This window comes from Microtus pennsylvanicus, chromosome 1 (genome assembly GCF_037038515.1).
Source record: "Microtus pennsylvanicus isolate mMicPen1 chromosome 1, mMicPen1.hap1, whole genome shotgun sequence".
NCBI classification, from domain to species: Eukaryota; Metazoa; Chordata; class Mammalia; order Rodentia; family Cricetidae; genus Microtus; species Microtus pennsylvanicus.
In genome coordinates, this window is record NC_134579.1 from 80,918,624 (window position 1) to 80,936,888 (window position 18,265).

Below are 18,265 nucleotides of genomic sequence, written 5' to 3' on the forward strand. Positions count from 1 at the left end.
TAGCGCCTTTATTCCATTTTAATTGCTAACCTGTTAACTACTCCAATTATTCCAAGCTTGACTGGAATAACCCTTCCCATCAATACATCCATGGCATCAGTACCCGCATCCATGAGATCAAGTTTGGTGATTACAGCTAGAGTTCTGCGTCCTGGTAAGTATAAAAAGGAGGGGGAAGAGAGATCCATTAAAAAAAAAGAAAGAAAGAAAAGAAAAAAAAAAAGCATTACATTTAATAAAGGAAAATCTTCATCTATAATTCTACCTAACACTTTGCCTCTTCCATCATTTTGGAAGTATTTTCCTAATATTTGCTTCTAGTACTTTATATGAAATTTAAATACGGCATACAATCTTAAAACTTGTTTTCATGAGTAATTTTTAAAAATAACTTTTTAAAATTATGTATACGTGGGTGTCTATGTATGTGCATGGAAAGAGGCCATAGGAGGGAGTTGGATCCTTCTGGAGCTAGTGTAATAGACAGTTGTCAGATGACTGATGTGGGTGCTGGGAACCAAACTCTGGTCCTTTGCAAGGTTACCAAGTGCTCTTAACCACTGTGCCAACTCCCCAGCTCTGTAAGTAATTTCTTAGTAGTCCTTAGGTCAATATCTCTAAGCGTCTAAAATTTTGTTTAATATTTACTATTTTTGGTGTGTAATCTTGTCCCCCGCCCAACCCTTTGGCAGTGCTGGGCCGGGGGTGGGGGAACCCTAGGGCCTTGGATATGCTAAGCACTCACTGTATTAGTGAACCACACTACCAGACTCTAATTCTCTTCTTTCTGACAAGTACATACTGCCTCAATCCTAACAATTCACCTCCCCACAATACTCTTTTACTAGGCAACCAACACTGTCCTTCAGTTCTACCTCTGTATTCTTTCATTCACCATGACGCATCTGAGGGCGGTCCACACTGTAGCAGACATGAGCAGTTCACTGTTCAGCAGTGCTGTTTATTATATGGGTGTACTAATTGAGCTATTCATTCTCGATTTGAGAAATATTTGAGTTGTTTCTAGTTTGGGGAAAATATGAATAAAATCACCACAGATGTTTGTATACAAAGGTTTGTTTTTTAATGTTTATTTTAAAAATATTATTTTTTATGTATAGTGTTCTGCCTGCATTTATTCCTGCAGGCCAGAAGAGGGCATGAGAACTCATAACAGATGGTAATAAGCCAACCATGTGGCTGCTGGGAATTGAACTCAGGACCTCTCGAAGAACAGCCAGTGTTCTTAACCTCTGAGCCATCTCTCCAGCCCTACAAAGGGTTCTTTAATTCATTTACTCATTAGGGGTGGAAGGAGTGGAAGGGTCATGTAAATACAACCGCAGGTACAGAGGTCAGAGGACAACTTTCAGGAGTTTATTTCTCCTTTTACAATGTGATAGCTGAGGCCTCCAACTCAGATCATCAGATCTGGCAGCAAGAGTCTGTACGAGCTAAACCATCACCTGCTAACCATCACCCGATAAACCATCACCTGCTAGCCATAACCCAATAAACCTTCACCTGCTAACAATCACCTGCTAACAATCACCCACTAAAACCATCACCTGCTAAGCCCCTGATTTCTGAAACGGGATCTGAGTGGACATTAGCCCAGGCTAACCTTACTCTCTTGAATGCTGGTGTAACAGTGAGCGAGCATTCCAGGCTCCAGAGGTTTTCATATGAAAATTTAACATGGGATTGCTGATTCAAAGTTGTTTCCCATAGTTGGGCAGCGGTGCACACCTTTAATCCCAGCACTTGGGAGCCAGATGCTAGCCTGATCTACATAATAAGATCCATGATAGTCAAGCTACACAAAGAAACCCTGTCTTGAAAAGCAAAAAGCAAAAGACAAAAAAAAAGAAAGTTGTTCTCCTTTCCCAAAGTAAATGCAACACTCTATACCAATATATATAACAATTCCAGTAGAGGCAGGTGCAACTTTGATTTTGTTTTGTTTTGTTTGTTTGTTTATCGAGACAGGGTTTCTCTGTGGTTTTGGAGCCTGTCCTGGAACTAGCTCTTGTAGACCAGGCTGGTCTCGAACTCACAGACATCCACCTGCCTCTGCCTCCCAAGTGCTGGGATTAAAGGCGTGCGCCACCATCGCCCGACCAGGTGCAACTTTGAATAGGCAGTTTTTAGTTATAAACATTTTCTTTGGGCTGGAGAGATGGCTTAGTGGTTAAGAGCACTGGCTGCTCTTCTAGAGGACCTGAGTTCAATTCCCAGCACCCACATGGCAGCTCACAACTGTCTGTAACTCCAGTTCCAGGGCATCTGACCCTCACACCAATGAACACAAAATAATAAAAATAAAATACTTTTTTTTAAAAAAAAAATCTTTTTTGTTCCAAACCTACAAAATCACCACTTACTGTCGTCACACATTGTGTTATCCCCATTAAGAAGTTGCTTCTAACTTGCACCTAACTGCTTTTGTGTGTATGTGCACATGCATGTGTATTTATGTGGAGTCCATACATGGGACATCTTCTTCAATTGCCTTCCATCCTATTTTTTGAGACAGGGTCTCTCATTGATGTTGGAACTCACCAACTGGCTAAAGTGGCAGAAGAGTAAGCTCTAGGGGTCTGTCCTCCTTCCTTTAACCCCAGCACTGGGTTACTAAGCTGTTTCGATGTGCCTGGCTTCTAGGGATTTGTACTTGGGTCTTCATTCTTGCACTTCAAATACTTTTTTCAACTGAGTCATCTCTCTAGCACCACTTCTAAATTTTGATACTAATAAATGTATTTGATAGTAATATATACTAATATAGGATACTAATATACATATTAATATTACATTATTTCCTTGTAATGTATTGCCAATTTAGATCATCTAACAAGTTCCAGGTCAGCCAGGCCTACATAGTGAGGCATTGCCTCCAAGAAAAAAAAGATTACTAGATTAAATATATGTCCATCTTATTGCTTGATTATTTTATTAGTGTATTTATTTAGGGACAGGGCCTTATGTAGATCACTGTAGCTGACAATGACCCTTTCTTACTCTTATTCCCAAGTGCTGGGATTTCAGGTGTGCACCACCATACCTATTTATGAAAACTTTAATTAACAGTTGTTTAATTTTTATTTTAAAATTATTTTTTTCAAAGCAGGGGAAAAACTGTAACACAGATGTTGATCTTCAAACATTTAGGTGAAAAAATGGTTTCCTTATGGGCCAATTATCCACTCACTACAAAGCTAGCATTTGATATAGACTGAGAGAAGCCTCTGTTATCCTAAGTATCACTGAGTTACAATCCAGGTAAAGAGTACCTTGTAAAAAGAGATACCTTCAGGGACCCCTCTAGACTAAGTCTATCTTGTGCTTTTATCTACAGAAAGGAGATTCTATAGTTATTTCTTGTATCATAATAATCTATACAATTATGACTTACGTATTCTTTTTTTTAATCAAGACAGGGTTTCTCTGTAGCTTTGGAGCCTGTCCTGGAACTTGCTCAGTAGACCAGGCTGGCCTCAAACTCAGAGATCTCTGCCTCCCAAGTGCTGGGATTAAAGGTATATGCCACCATTACCTGACAAGTTATGTATTCTTTTTTTTTTTTTTTTTTTTTTTAGGGTTCACAGACTTTACTGGTTCAACAATAAACCGCTAACGGAAAGACGTTAGCTGTCACTCCGGGGCGTCATCCACAGACGTGAAAGATGTCCTTCGAAAGCAAGTTATGTATTCTTAAATGTTGGGTATTCAAAACCTGAAATTTCACTTTCACAAATAAAAAAACATTTTACAAACTAATTTAATGTTAAAATTATTGGATAGGTACTAAAAATATAGACCTTATAGGAAGTATTTTTGCCTACCCTTTACAGCAATCAAGTAACTGTTTTCTGTTCTAATTGCTGTTTAAAAATATGGGAAAAATAAAAAGCATTTTAAGATCTGTATTAACTGGAGATATTCCTTTCAATAACATTCTATTCTGAGGAAAGATTTACGATGGTAAGTCAAACATTCACTAAACAAAACATCCGTCCTTACCATCTGGATCTACCTCTCTGGAAATCTTGAGTGCCTCTGATGTTGCCATATCTGTATTTGCAGCAGTGACAGCGAGGATGATGGAATTGGGATTACTGATGAACCGAAGAATGAGCTCTCTGATCTGAAGCTCAATATCCTTTGGCTGATCACCTACAGGTACCTAAACAAAACGAAAATGAGCAATAATCAAAATCAACTCAGCTTTTTCCACAAATTTAATTCACAGAATACAAGTGTTTCTGTATGTATAAATAGCTAAAATAAATTAATAATATGCTATAGCGGTACCTGGGAATCTCGTAATGTGCAAAGCCTCAAAATGTAACTCTTCCAAATATAAAAAATTAACTACTTCATAAATCATATGTCAAGAACTACTGAGTATCAACTGCATACAGATGATCATTCATTCATTCATTCATTCATTCACTATTTGTCAGGTGAATCCATTTATTCATTCCGTGTATGGTGACAGCATATGGCACTCTTCTACATATTGGGTTAAGTCACAGCAATAAAATGAAGACATTCAAGTTCCTGCTTTCCTAGAGCATCTGTCTTAGTAATAAGAGGCAAATACTAAACAGACACAACAATTTGGCCCAAGAGGTAGATGGGGCAATCAAGAACACAGGCTGGGGAGTGATGCTTCTAAATTCTTGCTTTAAATGATGTTTTAAAACAGAATAATCAGGGCTACCTCAATTAGATAATAAAATTTAGATGACTAAGCAGAAACTAAAGGTAAAGAGAAGTACATATAGATATCTGGGGAAAGAACATTCCATACTGAGTGAATAGTAAGAGCAGAAACCCAGAACAAAAGCAACTAGAGAAGAAAAATAGAGAAACCTAGTATGGGGGCCTGTAGTCCCAGCATCTGGGAGTAGGAAGATAAGGAATTCAAGGTCAGCCTCAGTAGACAGACCGTTAAAGGCCACCCTGAGATGGAGAAGTAAACTAATAAAGTAAGAGAATAACACAGGAGTAGATATTTCCAGGAACTTAAGCTTGCACTCTCAGTATTCTCAGTAGAGAGAACTAGGAAGTCTCTGGGAGATTTTAAGTCAAGAAATGACACAATCTAATTTTCACTTTAATAGAATACTGTGATTACTTAAGATAAGAACAGGGGCTGGACAGATGACTCAGTAAAGAGCACTGTGCTTTTCCAGAGGATCTAGGTTCAATTACCTGCACTCATATGGCAGCTCTCAACTGTCTGTAACTCCATCTCCAGGGGATTTGACACCCTCACATAGATATACATATAGGTAAAACACTAATGCACATAAAAATAAACAAGCGAGACCTATTATATGCCTTGTAATTTATGCTAATCCAAGTGAAATAACAATGGCTACCTCTGCTATGAATATGTAAAGAGGTAATAGAATTCTGGATATAATTTAAAAATAAGGAATGCCAAAAAAAAAAAAAAAAATAAGGAATGCCCAGAGATTTGCTGAAAGAGAGATTTAAAAAAAGGTAAAGAAAACTTAAGGACGACTGTAAGGTTTTGGCTGACCAATCAGTACAATGTAATTGCCAATTATGAAGATAGGGAAGATAATGGATCAAATATAGTTAAAGGACAGATCAGAAATTTGGTATTAGACATAGCAAAACTGTAATGCTTATTAAAACATTTAAATGTGTATGCCAAGTGCTTAGATGGACATGTACCTGGAAATAATCTGAATGCCAAAATATTCAAACTCATGAACTTAAAGCTATATACTATCAATCTAATTAGATTGTGTTTTGTGTACCTAAAGAGCACAAGAAATCTAAGAAAAGACCTGTTCAGACTATGGTGGAACAACAAGAAACCAGCAAGAAAGAGGAAAAAGGGGTGGTCAGAGAGACTGTAGATGGGATTCTAGACTATGATATACTGGAGCCAAGGTAAAGAAAGCATTTTAAGGAAAAATGAGGGCTTTCTGATGTTAATAATAACTGCAAAATCAACTCATTATTCTCAGATTAGGTTAATGTTAAAAAGAAAACAAAACACATTTCTTTAAACGAAAACATCAGCAACAGATATTCCTTACCTTGGTCATTCCTGGTAAATCCACAAGTGTCAGATTGACAACGTTGGGTGAGAAAACCTTAAGATGGATTGGCTCAGGGCTTACTCCCTAAAAATGAGTTTCAAATATATTACAATCAGAATTGAATTTCAATTAATGAAATGCTAAAATAAACTACATTCAAGTACATAGACTTTAGATGCTTTAAAATATTTATTAAACTATGGTTCCTAAAATTTTTCAGTAATAGAAGCATAATGAAACATGAATGAGAAGGCAGCCAATCATAAAAACAAGGATTATAATCCTATCCAACCCCATACCATTAATATATAAAATTTCTTCTCCCTAAATGACTTCACTTCCTTCTCTATACACATATGCCATCTTTTAAAAGCAGTTAACAGAAGAACAGTGCATTTCATTTATCCAAAATGATGTCCCTGAGCTGATGGTGCTGAGCTGAGAGAGGAACAGGTAAGAAGCTATGCCCATGAATTTGATCTCAGATATCCGAACATCAAGTGGCAAAAGTGTACACACATAGTCAGAGTCTGCTCAGGCAAAAGTACCTCAATTTTCAGACCCCTGAGACAAAAAGCTATCCCTGACATAATCTAGTCCCATCTAGCTATATTATGGTCATAATCCAGGCTCAACCTGGTGTAGGGAATTTAGAAAGTGTGGTGGCAACAGTAGTGACTTCAAGGTACTAGCTTAGAGTCTGACAGTGAGCAAAACAGTCACTGAAAAGAGGCAAATATTTTCAACAGGTCAAAAAGCAGCGGCAAAAATGCATTTCTGTCAGGAAATGACTTCTGTTGTCACAGGACCTGGCAACAAATATATACTGGATATTATTAATGGCTCAGGACCACTTGTGAGATTTAAAGTTCCTCCAGATTACACAGAACAGCAATATAAACAAAAGGATTCAAAATACAGGGTAAAAAAATGATTTAAAGGAGAGCGATTATGACATTAAAGGTATCTTAGAATACTTGATTTAAAATTCTCACATTCTTAGAAAGTAAATATTTTACTGTAATCAAGTACTATGTAATTAAGATCACACAATATAAATATTTTACATGTATGGAAGTTTTAAGGTGTATAAGTGTATGCATACATGTGTCTGATAAGCTGTGTTAACTGTCAACTTGACAGAAACTAGAATCACCTGGGAAAAGGGCATGCCTGTAGAAGACTGTCTTTATCACTCTTGAATTGGAAAGACTCATCTGAATTGTGAGTGGTACCTCAGCTATATAAGTGGAAAAAGACAATTAAAAATTAGTATGTACCCATGCACTCAATGTTCTTTTCTGACTCTGAACATAACGTGACCAGCTGCTTCAAAAGCTTTTGCTGCTGTGACATCCCTGTCACGATGGACTGTATCTGGGAACTGCTAAATAAACCTTCTCCCTTACGTTGCCTTTGTTGGGGTATTCATCACAGCAATAGAAAAGTAACTATGGCAGTGTGTGCTGCTGGAGATCTAACCCAGGACCTCCCCCAAACAAATGGCCCATCAATGAGCTATGTCCCTAGTTCTTGGTGTTTGTGAAACTATTTCTGTGTGTAGCTAGCTCCTCCTGCCTCTAACTCCCCAATGCTGGGAATTCGGACATAAACCACCGCAACTTACACAAAGATAATTATTCAGCTAAGTTTTTTTTATATGTTTGTAAAGTATTCTATTTCTAAAGAAAGATTATGAATTATAAACAAAGTCTGGTAACACACTGATTTTTAATTCCCAGTTACTTAGGAAGATGAAACAGGTGGATCCCAAGTTCAAGACTAGCCTAGGTGAGTAATGTAGTGCGACACTGTCTCAGAAGGAAAAAAAGGCTTTAGGATACAGCTCAGTGGTAGAACGCTTACCTAGCATGTACTAGGCCCCATATTCAACATCACTACTGTGGAGGGAAGGAGATTAAGACTTCGCAATGCGCTTATATATTATTATATACAGAAGATGTTCAGCAATATATTTACTTTTGTTTAAGTCTTCCAGGTCTTAAACAGTGCCTACCTTATTATTCCCTGAAATTCTTTCGGTTTCATTTTCAATTTCTTGTCGAATTTCATCAAAATCTGTGTAAAGCTAAAAATTGTTGAAACAAAAAGAATCATATTCTAAATAAGATCAGTTCTTAAGGGGTGGAGGCCACATTTAAAGAATATATATGGATCTACTTCAGAAGACTAGTTCACAATTTCTCATGTATATATACATTTTTCTAAGATTTGTTTCAAAGTTGCCTGATCTTACAGTCCTTAAAAATCTCCAAATTGGAATGGATCAAGTCACATTATACTGAGGCTAGAAATGTTACTGAGACAAATTTTATTTTAAAGTTTACAAAGTAAACAAATTTGGTTTTATTTCAAGAAAAACATCACCAGTAAGAAACTATATTCCCTACTATCCTACAAAAATGTTACTTTCTATATGTTATTTCTTTATATTCTTGAGTGATTACCTTGTTTTTGGTGTGAAGAAATTTACCCCATTCTTCTGCTTCAACTCCTAGAGAAAGAAAAATTCATTTCTTAGAGACTGGAAATTGGGTTTTATTGTTAGGAATTAAAAGCTAACACAATGAACTGCTTTTCACTGACAACAAAATACCAATTGTCTCAATTTTAAGACTGATAAATACACATTCGCATTTTTTAAACCCCAGCATAGACTACAAAGGCAGGCCTAACTTCAAGTAGAGTTGCCTGCAAGTCCTCCCAGCATTTGAAATCTAGTTTTTACAAACTGTTTATTTCCTATTGGTTTGCGATTAGGATAACTGATCATTTCTTTCAACAATTTTATAGATGAAAGCAGTTTATCCAACAAAAAATTTGAAAAACTATAGGAAGAAAAATTAAGAATCCCAAAGAATAATGCAAAAGCAAATCATATATAACAAATGTGTATATAACATTAAAATTTAAAATATGCATGCAACATAAGAATGAAATAAGCTAATTTTCCCATTAAAAAAAAAATCTTTGTCTTTTATTTGGTTTTCTGTTGGCTATATATTAAGCTCTCAGTGACAGGGCATTAGCGGCTTGCAGTGCACACTGTCAAGGTGATTGCTCTCAAGGCCAATGAATGATATGAATAAAAACAGAAATACATATGTACTGTAAGGACTCAGCCTCCTGCTAGTTTCTAGTCAATCTACTCCTCTTGACAGCTTACCCAAGCACAGCTATTCTACTCCCACCAAATTCAGAAGCTTAAAATAGCTTAATGATTTAAAATATTTAATGCATATGAGTCACCTGAAATAAGATATCCTCATAAACATTTATTTAGATCTTTGTTGGACTAAACATAAAACCAGATCCTACTTGAAGCTTAGGACCTTCTTCCAAGAAGGCTCTTTGAAGGAACAGACTAATGGAGGTCATAGAACTCACAGAGGCAGTATCACATACCACAGGGCTATTTTTAATTTAATTAGCCATACAAAAGTTTCACTGTCTTCGCGATTATGTTTTTGTAAAAATTAAGGTAAATTCACTACCAAAAAAGCCTGCATGTTAATGCAATGCCAAAACACTAACAAGAACCTCTAAAACCTGCAGTCAATGTGGACAGGCAAATAAAATGGAAGGAAAACAGATGCGCACAGCCTGGAAGGGTACATAAGCACACATGCACGCATTCTAGAAAGAAGGGCTAAGAACAAATGGATAAACCTTTAGAAAGGTGTCTTGAGTTTTTCCATGTAGCAGGGTCTGTAGTTAAAGAGAAATAGCACAAAGTAATTTTAGTGCTTATCCCTAAAACTTTAAATTTCTAAAACACTTAAATGTGTAGAAACATGATTACATTTCAAATGCACATAAGCATTTAATTATTCAAAACTTAATAGAATTTTAGGAACAAATATATTTTTATGTACTATAAGCAAAGCATAGTGTAGGTAATGCTTTGATTTTTTTAAGGATTTTAGTAAACAAATTTTCATTATCATTATGTTATTGTTGCTAATTCTAAATTTATTAAAATTATTTTACTCTCAAAAAGTTTGCCTGAGCTATTTAAAAGCCTACTGCGGAAAGAGATAAAGTGTCTGGTTTAAAGGAGTGCAGGAGATATGACAAGCACATCCTCTGAACCCTTCAAAACTAGTAAATAATGCAAAAATGACTGTTTCTGAGGGTATTTTCTTTGCGTTTAGCAAACACCACAAAACATCAAGTCTTTAAATTTATGAACTCAATCCAGCAGGACCTACTGTCACAATTCTTGCACTTCCTGCTAATTATATTCATTAAATACAAAGTATTTTAGCCAGTTTTTATAGACCTCAGGTTAAAAGTGCTGTTTCATCTTACAATACACTGCTCTTAACACATTATTGATAATTGGGGCTCTCTTATGTATAAAACCTCAAGAAGGTTTTATAGCTTTTATACCAGTATGAAAGGGAATGTTTTAATGTGTGTAGAGCTAAAACAACACTGACATCTGGAGGGAACCTGGACAAAAGAAGAGTGATCTTGGGAACTCGGGCCCATGGTAACAGTGGCACGGTTCATGCCTAATTCTGAAGCAACCTTCCTGTAAAGTCCACTGGACACAGAGTCTGTTAGGCTGTACCTTTCATGACTTTAAACTAATACAAAGTAAGTAAAAGCAGATTTGTAAAATAAAATAAAAAAGAACCATATACAAAAAAGTCTTGGGTTTGTTTTTATCTTTTTGAGGGCTTTTTTCCCCCTTTTCTTCTTTTTTTGTGATGCTTTCTTCACAACTATTTTCTCTCACTGTTCATGTTTTTTAAAACCAAACTGTATGTTGATCTGCTCCCCTAGCTCTTAATTTCCACAAGGCCAGAATGATTTGGTAAGCCTAGATTGCTTTTCCAAAGGAGAAAGTGGCATTGATAAGAAGGTAAGAATAGCCAGCAAGGTGGCTCAGGAGGTAAAGGCCTCTCTGGCAAGCCTAATTTCCAGAGTTTAATCCCCAGGACCCACTTGGTGGACGGAGATAACCAATTCCCCCCAGTTGTCCAATGACTGGGGCACACTTGCAAGAACAAGCACATACCACACCTACACACATATTCACTCAGAAATAGAAATAATGGTTAAAAAGCTTTTTTTTTAAAAAAAAAAAAAGCCAAGAATTATGGTAGAATAAAAATGAAATTTAATACTCAAATTCATATTTATTTTATACTCTAAAGTAGCTATCACTTCAAGGAAGGGTAGAACACAGTATATATTTTTCTTTATATATAAGGAAATGCACATATGTAACAGGGTCTAAGCTCAGGAGTAATAGATTTGCAGATAAAAAAGTGCAGTTTTACTGGCCTGCCCACAAATCAACAAAACATGCTGGACATATAAGCAAAATGACACCAAGGAACTAACATGGCTAACTTGATTTGAGAAAACATGACATCTACAAATGGTCTCTGATAGACAAACTGCCCTTTCAAAATGGCTGAGGGAAAAAAAGGTGACCTAGAGTCATATACTTCCTGAAAGTCTTGCTTTAAGGTATTAGGTAATGTATTTGATGGAATTAGTAAGGATAAAATTCAGAAAATTTTATTATAGATATTTGAGGCTAAGCCACAGGTTCTTCAAGAATGATTAAACTCAAGGTTCAAACTTAAAATAACCTGAGCATAGTCGTGCATGTCTGTATTAAGAGGAAACTGCAAATAAGCCACCTGGTTACACAGTAAATTAGAAGTCAGTAAGGTCTATGTAGCAAGACTGTCTCAAAGTAAAATAAATAAAACAAAAAAACTTCAATAATAAACAATGAAATAAAAAATAAATACTAGCATATCAAGAAGATACCTAAACTGGGTGGTGGTGGTGCACGCCTTTAATCCCAGCAATCGGGAGGCAGAAGCAGGCGGATCTCTGTGAGTTCGAGGCCAGCCTGGTCTATAAAAGCTAGTTCCAGGACAGGAACCAAAAAGCTACGGAGAAACCCCTGTCTCACCAAAAAAAAAAAAAAAAAAAAAAAAAAGATACCTAGCAATTAAAAAGTTTCCTATTTAGCTGACAGTCAACTATAAAATATACTTACTAATATCTATAAGCTCATTAACTTTCTTCAGTTATTTTGGAGTCCCTGTTTTCAAGTCATAGTAGATGCTCAAGACAGGTTTCTCCCCTACTTTTATAAAATTAGAGTCATCACTACAATGTCTTCTATGGCAAAGGAAGGGGAGAAAACCAGAAGTCACGTAGCACCCACCTCGGGGCAGAAGATAAACAATGAGACTGCACTGAGGATAAATCTCTCCAGCTGGTGCTCTGCGCAAACACTGTGGGCAAGGCAGAGCACATCCACAATGTGAGGACACAAGTCTATGTCAGACCCTGAACTGAAAAGGTCACTGGGTGTACTATTTTCAACCATTTCAAATCTCACTAATATGATTAATATGATGCATATATGTACCATAAACAATTTAAAATTTCTTAACAGAGAACATTTCTTAAAATACCTTAATTTTAAAAGATCCAGCTATATACAATCATGATAATATTCATACTCTGGTCTTACTATTCATATACTCTATTTAAAAACAAAAAACAAAAAAACCCATCAGGCCAGACAGTGGTGACACACACTTTTCATGCCAGCAATGAGGAGGCAGGTGGATCTCTGTAAGTTCGAGGCCAGCCTGGTCTACAGAGGGATTTCTAGGACAGCCAGGGCTACACAGAGAAACCCTGTCTCAAAAAAACAAAATAAAACAAAAAGAAAAGTACAAGTAGTACACGCTATAGAGGGGAACGTTACTATTTAAGAAGAATACAAATTAGTAATACTTTAATGTTTAATCTCTTCTTACAGTTGGCCATGGCAGCACACCTGTAATGCAGGTACTTAGCAGATGCAGGAGAGAGGATCTCAAGTTTGAAGTCATCCTTAGATTCTGAAGATAATTTAGACTATCCTGTCTCACAAAACCAAGAAATTTTTCTATAAGTAATAGATAGCCCTTCTCTTAGGACTAATGGAAAGTATAATCAAAATTAGTGAGCACATGATGAGCCCAAAAAATGGCAAGTAAAATAGGAACTTTTTTTACTTTAAGTAACTGATTTCTATTTAAAGACAGTTTACTAAGCTGAATTATTCAAAAGGGACTATTACCAAAAACTGTTCAGCATTTCCAATCAATAAAAATTGTTTTATATGAAAGATTAAAAGCACTCCACAAGTTTCTGATTTTGCTATAGCCACTATTTCCAATTTACTAGCCAACTTTTTACTTGAAATTCGTTATCTTAAAAATAGACAAAAACAGAATAACATTTTAAAACAATTCTTACTCCAGTTCTGAAATTTACCATTTTCTTCTCCAGTTGTTTTTCGTTTATCTTCTGGTGAAACGTGGACCAGCTGCAGAATGAGAGGTCTCCGGGTGACCACACCAGTCCCTCTGGGAAGAAGGTCTCTCCCCACGAGGCTTTCCAGCACTGAGCTCTTTCCACTGCTCTGAAAACAGAACACACAAGAGCAAAATAAATGAGCTTTCCAAACAGATTCTACTAACAAAGCAACACACACAAGTTGAACAACTCAAATTCAGAGAAAACAAAAGCCCACACTTAAAATACATAAAAAACAGCCCCTCGCTCCAAATTATTCTACTTTTTTTTTTGTTTGTTTTTTTGTTTTTCGAGACAGGGTTTCTCTGTGGCTTTGGAGCCTGTCCTGGAACTAGCTCTGTAGACCAGGCTGGTCTCGAACTCACAGAGATCCGCCTGCCTCTGCCTCCCGAGTGCTGGGATTAAAGGCGTGCGCCACCACCACCCGGCAATCAAATTATTCTACTTTTTGACACTCTCTTAAGCAAATCTTAAAGCCTATATGCTATAGGTACTAATAATACATAACTATTTCACTTTAAATGGGACATTATTAACTATATTTTTAATGTAGTGAGCAGGCATTAAATTCTCTGGTTAGTTTTTGTCAACTTGCCATAAGCCAAAAATGTTTGGAGGAAGAAACCTTAAAGGAGAAAATACTTCAATCTGATTGCCTATAGGTGAGTCTGTAGACCATTCTCTTGATTAATTACTGATGGGGAGTGCACAGCTCCCTGGAACAGTGCCGCCCATAGGCAGGTAGTCCTGAGCTGCATAAGAAAGCGCACTGAGTGAGCTACATACAGGGAGCAAGCCAGAAGGCAGTGTTCTCCCACCACTGCCGCTTCCGGTCCGTGCTCTAGCTTCCTGCTCTGACTTCTTTCAGTGAGGGAATATGACTTGAACGTTGTAAGATTAAATAAACCCTTTCCTCCCTAAGTTGTGTTTTTCACAGCAATAGAAACCCTAACTAAGAGTTGATTCATGATCAGAATACTTGTAACCTGATATTACCCTCTCTATTGCTCTCCAATCCCCCTACTGAAGCAATGGTCCTTGTTTACTTTCCTAGTTTCTGATGTAACTACAGGCTATGTTACTCATAGCTGAAGATTTGGTGCTAGCCTTTCTAGAGAAAGTGGCATTTGTATTTCTTGGCCTGGGGTTACCTCACTTAAAAATAATGTGTACACACACACACACACACACACACACACACACACACATTTCTAGCCATTTACCTGCAAAGTTCATGATTTCATTTTTCTTTACAGCTAAATCCCACTCCACAGAATATATGTACCACAATTTCATTATACATTCCTCAGTTGTACAATATTTAGATTGTTTTCCTTTCCTAAGTACTATGAGTAAGGAGGCAATAAACATGGCTGAACAAGTACCTGTGGAGTATAATGTCGAGTCTGCTAGGCATATGCTAAGAAGTGGTATAGCTGGATCATATTGTAGGTTTATTTTTAGATTCTGAGAATTCTCCAAACTTACTTCCACAGTGGCTAAACCAGTGTGCAGTTTCACCAACAATGAACGAAGGACCCTTCAATCTTGTACCCCACTTTATTATTTGTTGTTATAATTCTGCTGAGCTTCCCTGTTCAACCTGGGTACCTTCCAGTCCGGTTCTTTAAAAGACAACTCCGCCCACACCCAATTCTCCCCTCCCACCAAGACAAGCTGAAAACTGATTTCAGTCTTCCCCTCCCCCCTTCTTTCTCCCCCCTCCATAATCTCCTTACCCTTATACCCTTCCCAATACCCACTACATAAACTCTATACCCAAGCTCTCTCTGTATGGAGTATCTGTCTCCCACCAGCCATGGGACCTGCCAGGGTCGCACTGCCATAAATCTTTCAGCTGTTCCACTGATCTTTGCCACTCTGACTGGAGGTAAGATGAAATCTAAAAGTTGTTTTGATTTTCATTTCTCTAATTAATAGGGACAATGAACATTTTTCTAGTTTTTTTCAGTCATTTTTTTTTCTTTTAAGAACTCTCTATTCAGGTATCAGGCCCAATTTTAGAATAAATTTGTTTTTTGTTTATTATTCTTTATATATTCTGGGTATTAATCCTCTGTCAGATCTCTCCCAGAAGTGGGGTTTCTCTTCACCCACCTGACTGTTTCTTTAGCTGTGCAGAAGCTTTTTAGTTTCATGAGGTCCCACCTGTCAATTGTTGGCCTTAATTCTTGGGCAAATGGAGTCCCATTCAAGAAGTCCTTTCCTGCATCTCTATCATGTAGGGCACGGCCTAAGTTTTCTTCTAGCAGTTTCCGTGTTTTAGGTTCCAGGTTTAGATCTTCGGTTCATTTGAAGTTAATTTTTGTGCAAGGTGATAGACATGGGTCTAATTTCGTTTTTCTGTATGGAATCATTTTCCCAGCAACATATTTTGAAGATGTTTTCATTTTTCCAGCATGTTGTTGGCGTCTTTGTTAAATACTAAGTGGCTGGAATTATGCTCATGTGTGTTTTTAATTTTGTCCCATTGGTGCAAATGTCTAGTTTTGTGCCAATATTAAATTGTTTTTACTACTATGGCTCTGTAATATATGTTAAGATTTGGGACTGCAATCCCTCCAACATTGTAGGGCTTTGTTGTTTGTTTGTTTCGTTTGCTCAGGATTGTTTTAGTTACCTTGGGTCTTTGGTGGTTCTGTATGAATTTACGATAGTTTTATCTAGTTCTGCTAAGAATGAGATGAGGATTACACTGAGTCTATGAATAACTTTTGGTAGAATGGTCATTTTTGTTTGTTTGTTTTTCTAGACAGGGTTTCTCTATATAACAGTTCTGGCTGTCCCGGAAAGTGCTTTGTAGACCAGGCTAGCCTAGAACTCACTGAGATCCACCTGCCTCTGCCTCCCAAGTTCATTTTTACAATGTTAATTCTACTAAACCATTGAGTATGAGATATCTTTCATTTTTTAGTGTCTTTCTCTATTTCTTCAAAGGTTTAAAGTTTTCATTTTAGAGGCCCTTAATTCCTTGGTTGGGTTTATAATTTGAGGCTCTTGTGTTCACGACCTCCTTGGTATGTTTGTTGATGGTATACAGAAAAGCTGTTGATGAATACAAGCTAATTTTGTATCCTGCCATGTTGCTGAATTTGTTTATGGCTTCTAGAAGTTTTCTCAGAATTTTTGGGATGGCTAATCTACAGTATCATCTGCAAACAAGGATACTTTCATTTCTTTTTCCCTGCCTATATCCCTTTAATTTCTTTCTCTTGCCTTATTGTTCAACTAGTATTTGAGGCACAGTATTGAAAAGGAGTGGACATAGTAGATATCCTTGTTCTGTTCCTGACTGTGGGATTGCTTCAAGTTTTTCTCCATTTAGAAGAAGTTGGCTGTAGTTTTTTCACATGTAGCTTTTATTGTGTTCCCTGTAGCCCTACATTCTCTAGGGCTTTTATCACAAAGGCATGTTGAATTTTCTCAAAGGTTATTTCTGTATCTTTTGAAGGTGATCATGTGATTTTTGTCTTTTAGTACATGTTTGTGATTTCCTTTTTTGACTTTTTTCACTATCCCTGCATTTTAGGGAAAATTTTATATATATATATATATATATATACATATACATACACATGGTCTTTTCAAAGTATCTCTGCATCCTGTTTGCAATTATTTTATTGTATATTTTTAGTATATGTTTCTCAGGAATATAACCTGCCGTTTTCTTTTACTGTTCAATCTTTATGTGATTTGGGTATTAGAGTGATACAAGCTTTGGAGGAGGAATTTGGGAGTTCTCCTTCTGTTTCTATTGTTCTGAATAGTTTAAGAAATAAAACTATTGGCTGTATTGTTTTTGAAAGTCTGGTAGAATTCTGCTACAAATCCATCTGGCCCTAGTCCTGGCCTTAAAAAAAAGCTGGGAAGTTTTTTTATTACTATGTTAATCTCTTCACTTGTTATGGGCTGTTGACTTCTTAATGCCAGTGAATTCAATGAATCTAGAAAATCAACCCTTTCATTTAGATTTTATAGAGTGCAGGTTTTTAAAATATTTCCATAATACTCTGAATTTCTTTAGTGTCTGATAGTGGTTATTTGAGCTAAGAGTTGGTGAGTTTTGTTCTTATTCACAAAGAACTAGCTTAGTTTGAATTTTTGTATTTTTTTTGCTTCAATTTCATTGACTTCAGCTCTGATTTGACTATTTCTTGCTTTTGAATGGGTTTAATTTGTTCTTGTTTTTATAATTTTTTGTGTTGTATCATTAAGCCATTTATTTGCACTCCTGTTGTGGAATATTAAGATATGTAACATTTGTTTATGCTGTGAAATATTTACTTAATGATGGAAAGATGCATTGCATTCTTTTATGTTGCATTTATTTAACTCTGTGAAGCTGTGTTACTTTACCTGTCTAAAACACCTGATTGGTTTAATAAAGAGCTGAATGGCCGATAGCCAGGCAGGAGAAGAAATAGGTGGGGCTGGCAGGCAGAGAGAAAAAAAGGAGAAGAAATCTGGGAAGGAAAGATCGAAGAGCGTGAGAAAAGGAGGACTCCAGAGATGAGCCACCTAGTTACACAGCAAGTCATGGACTAAGAAGTAAAGAAAGGTAAAAAGAAATAGAGAAAGATAAAAGCCCAGAGGCAAAAGATAGACGGGATAATTTAAGTTAAAAAAAAAAAAAGCTGGCTAGAAATAAGGCAAACTAACGCTGGGCATTCATAAAAAAAAAAGGCCTCCTTGTATGTATTTATTTGGGAAATACACACTTTCCAAATAGGGCTGCTTTCTGTTTGCCACAAGGTTGTTCTCGTTTCATTTTTATTTAGTCCTAGGAAGGT

At 36.5% G+C, this 18,265-nt stretch overlaps 1 protein-coding gene across 12 annotated transcripts in view; it reads right to left on the reverse strand.

The window, feature by feature from the left end:
- Dnm1l (dynamin 1 like) overlaps positions 1-18,265 on the reverse strand; it is a 50,174-nt gene that overhangs the window by 16,851 nt on the left and 15,058 nt on the right. For 4 of the 12 annotated variants that reach the window (XM_075970776.1, XM_075970797.1, XM_075970790.1 and 1 more), the window contains exons 2-8: positions 13,413-13,560; positions 9,777-9,815; positions 8,555-8,601; positions 8,104-8,175; positions 6,084-6,170; positions 4,024-4,186; positions 31-151 (exon numbers count right to left, since the gene is read on the reverse strand). In XM_075970776.1, coding sequence (XP_075826891.1) covers positions 31-151; positions 4,024-4,186; positions 6,084-6,170; positions 8,104-8,175; positions 8,555-8,601; positions 9,777-9,815; positions 13,413-13,560 — 677 coding nt within the window. Of the gene's footprint in view, positions 1-30; positions 152-4,023; positions 4,187-6,083; positions 6,171-8,103; positions 8,176-8,554; positions 8,602-9,776; positions 9,816-13,394; positions 13,561-18,265 lie in introns of all 12 variants that reach the window. The other 8 variants (XM_075970786.1, XM_075970780.1, XM_075970778.1 and 5 more) reach the window with 2 other exon arrangements.